Source organism: Tripterygium wilfordii, chromosome 19, assembly GCF_013401445.1.
Source record: "Tripterygium wilfordii isolate XIE 37 chromosome 19, ASM1340144v1, whole genome shotgun sequence".
Taxonomy (NCBI): Eukaryota; Viridiplantae; Streptophyta; class Magnoliopsida; order Celastrales; family Celastraceae; genus Tripterygium; species Tripterygium wilfordii.
The window spans coordinates 5311680-5315215 of NC_052250.1; the positions used below are offsets into that span (position 1 = coordinate 5311680).

At 34.7% G+C, this 3536-nt stretch overlaps 1 protein-coding gene across 2 annotated transcripts; it reads right to left on the reverse strand.

The window, feature by feature from the left end:
• Positions 1-2122: 2122 nt before the first annotated feature.
• On the reverse strand, positions 2123-3329 carry LOC119986085 (glucan endo-1,3-beta-glucosidase). Of its 2 annotated transcripts, none has more exons than XM_038830635.1 (4): positions 3199-3329; positions 2961-2989; positions 2626-2860; positions 2123-2319 (listed from the first exon to the last, which is right to left on the reverse strand). In XM_038830635.1, the coding sequence occupies exons 1-4, from the start codon at positions 3254-3256 to the stop codon at positions 2294-2296; spliced, it is 348 nt and encodes a 115-aa protein (XP_038686563.1). In that variant the 5' UTR covers positions 3257-3329; the 3' UTR covers positions 2123-2293. The 2 variants fall into 2 exon arrangements, with proteins under 2 accessions (XP_038686563.1, XP_038686561.1); XM_038830633.1 differs by having other exon boundaries at positions 2147-2319; positions 2600-2860.
• Positions 3330-3536: the final 207 nt, after the last annotated feature.

A 3536-nucleotide genomic window follows, 5' to 3' on the forward strand; every position in this document is an offset into this window, starting at 1 on the left:
AGTCATATGCATCTAATCTTTATTCGCATAATCCACGAGTAAAGGAAGAAACTCTTTTTCTAACTTTCTTCTACTCTAGCCAGAGATTTTTGGATCATGAAATCACATATCACATTGGACATTCGCCTTCTTATATTGAGAGTGATAGATCCCTTATTGTGCGTTCATATACCTCCATGCGTTAAACAAAATAACTAATTGTACGTGCACACAACCCGTGACTAGGGAAAGCGGCACATTGTACAATTAAGTCAATGCATCTCACACACAAGGTAACAATGAAGCCTCAGGTCCAAGGACTATATGTACAACCACAATTATAAGATCTTCATTTGACATGCAGTATAACTCCATATGAAGTTCTTATGGTAGTCACGTTCAGTTTACCTATTCTCTAACAAGAACCTACATGCTTGTTTTAATGTACCTACATAAATGGTTGAAAACTCACCATCCTGTTCGTAACAGCAAACATAGCATGTACTAGCCTTCCAAATTATCATTGTCCAATTAATAATTCTATGGCTAGGAACATTTATGATTAAGATATAAGAGAATTTGGAATTCCATCTCAACTTTTGAAAACAAATTCCCTCATCTTAATAAATCAATTAATATATTGAGGGTATGATAAATAAAGTGCCTGTGTATTTATTAAACAAATAAATAATAACAATATCTATGAAAATTCCATAAAGCCTAATCTAACAATTGGCTTTTAGGGCATAACACTAACAATCTCCCTTTTGCACTCAAAGCCAATCACCCTAATATCTCATACCATACTTCTCTAAGTGACGATCTAACTGCTCTCATGTCAAAGCCTTGGTGAGTCGATCCACTAAATTTTCTGTCAAAGCTATCTTCTGTATAAAAATGTCGCCTCTACCAATTATCTCTCAGATGATATGGTAGCATCGCTCGATGTGTTTGGACTTTTGATGAGACCTTGGTTCCTTGCATTGAGATATTGCCCCATTGTTGTCACAATACAAGGGTACTGGTGACTTGATGGTTGGAACCACTCCTAGTTCTATCACGAACTTCTTTGTCCAAACGAGCACCTTTGCGGCTTCCAAAGCTGTAATGTACTCCGCTTTTGTGGTTGAATCGGTCATAGTAGGTTGCTTGGAACTTTAGTCAACTCTTTGTCTTTGAATATAACCTTTAGCCACTAGCTTAGCATTATAAGTTGCCATGTTTCCGTTTGCACCTCTCTTTCTCTTAAATATCCACTTACATCCTATAGGTACAATACCTTGAGGAGGGTCTACAAGAGTCCAAATGCAATTGGAATACATAGAGTCCATTTCGGATTTTGTGGCATGTTGTCATAAATTCGAGTCGATATCAGATATCGCTTCTTTGTAACTGTTAGGATCCTCATTTTCATAATGAGTATTCTCTACATTACCTTCATGGAGATATCCAAATTTCTTAGGTGAACAATTTTCAAATAATATAAACCAAATGAATTTTTTAACACATTTATTTCTTAAATCTGTTTCCAAAATATATACTCAAAATAAGTTTTGGAAACTAAAAACAGGTCAGAATTTTCAAACAGACTGTTAATGTTTAAATTTACCTTTCATCTCTCGCTCCATGTTTTAATTTTACAAATTAATTAAATTGGAGAATTTTTTTTATTCCTAGTTTGCTCCTTTTTTTAGTAAAAGTTGTTTTCATATTTTGCGCTTCCCCTTTATTTAATCTGGCGCTAAATCAGATCATGTGGAAAAAATTCAGTATGCCTGCGCGAATACCATATATCCATCAGTAGGAGAAACTTTGGCTGCTCAGTTGATTGTTCAAGTACCGGAGAAAAATGGTAGCAAAAAAATAGAGAAACTTTGGCTGTTCATCATCGCAGCAATTAGAAATCGAAATCTTATGCATGAATGGTAAACTAATAGGCTCGCAAGTGTTGTAGTGGGCTTGTTAGATAGTTGGCAACCATCTTATGTCCATCGATCAGCTAATAGGCTGGCCCAATATGTAGTGAAATGGGCCGTAGAAGGACTTTGGTCTGGACGCACTCCCGAACTTATTTTAGTCTCTCTAAACGTTTGTAAAATTTCGGGCACAGCCCCTCAGTTTCTTCTCCCCAACAAAAAGTGCCTTACAAAATAAATAGTCCAATGGCTCAAGAATAATCACAATAATTTATTTTTTCTTATTTTTATCAGAGAGGATAATTTCAGTGAAAACTGAGGGTCACAATACAAAATTGAAGATACCGAAACACACACATATATATATGCCTCATGCAGTCTTCTTGTTGTAATCAGCATTACTCATAGATGCAATTAGAATAACCTGCAAATGAAGTAACACACAACAGCATAAGTACCATAAAAATCACTTGAATACATACCAAATTCTACACAATTATTCAATATATTTTGCGGGATTGTGAAGGCGAATAGTGGGTTTGGTATCACCTCACGTATTTCTTATTGAAGGTATTGTTTGCTTCGAACCTAAACTCACTACTCAAGTGTTTTCACCACATCAAAATTTTGTATAGGTACAGGACCCTAAGCGCATAATATCTTCAATGGAAACAAGAGTACGAACAACCCGAATTCACGCTCACAAAGATTATGGAGAAATTTAGCGTACTTGGATCGGTCATGACGATAAGACCAGAGTTTCTGAAATAGCAATTCCAATTGTTTCTTCCATTTGCTTGGTAGTAGATATTCATAGCAATTGAAGCATGGTTAATAAGATTATCAGGAGAGAAACAAGGACACCCCTTTTGCAGAATCCTGCAGTCCACTTGAGAGCACGAGTAATCAATGTTTGCTGCCAATGTTGCATGGTCTGATGAAGGCTTTGCCACGCACCAAGTTTTCTAAAATTTTCAATATAATATCTCAGTTATTAGTGCAAATCTAATTAATCGTAGTAAGATTTTGTAAATATATTTAGCTAGAGGAACTTGGCATTATTACCTGTCTGTTGACATTGGTCAAATTTTCTCCTGGAAAAGAGGAGAGAAAAGAAAGTAGAAAACCAAGCATATATTAGACATTAATGAAATCGATTAATTTGATAAAATAATAGACATTTTCAGGAAACTAAAGAAAACCCATTTCAATTACATGTTCAACTAATGATACCAACATACTGTCAAATCAAAAAAGATAAAACTGTCAAAGACAGAAAAAAAAGGAAAAAAAAAAAATATACCTGTAGTGAAGGACGGTAAGAACACTAGTACTAGAATTGAGAGAGTTACTTTAGACATTTTTTGTGGTGATTGATGTATATTTTTCTCTGATTCAAAAGTGATTTCTGTGTCTCCTCTGTCTGTGAGGCTTAGAGTTGCTAAATAAGCTTAAAGGTTGTAACGGTTACATTTTTTTTAAAAGTCTTTAAAGCCGTTACAGACTTAAGAGCAGGTAATCATTATTGGAAAAAAATGGACAAAAAGAGGAGCTAAGGAGTCACCTTGTTGATTAAGACCTTTTGTACGTTAATCAACATTGATTAATAAACATTAAAATAAAACATGTAAAAAAGTAATT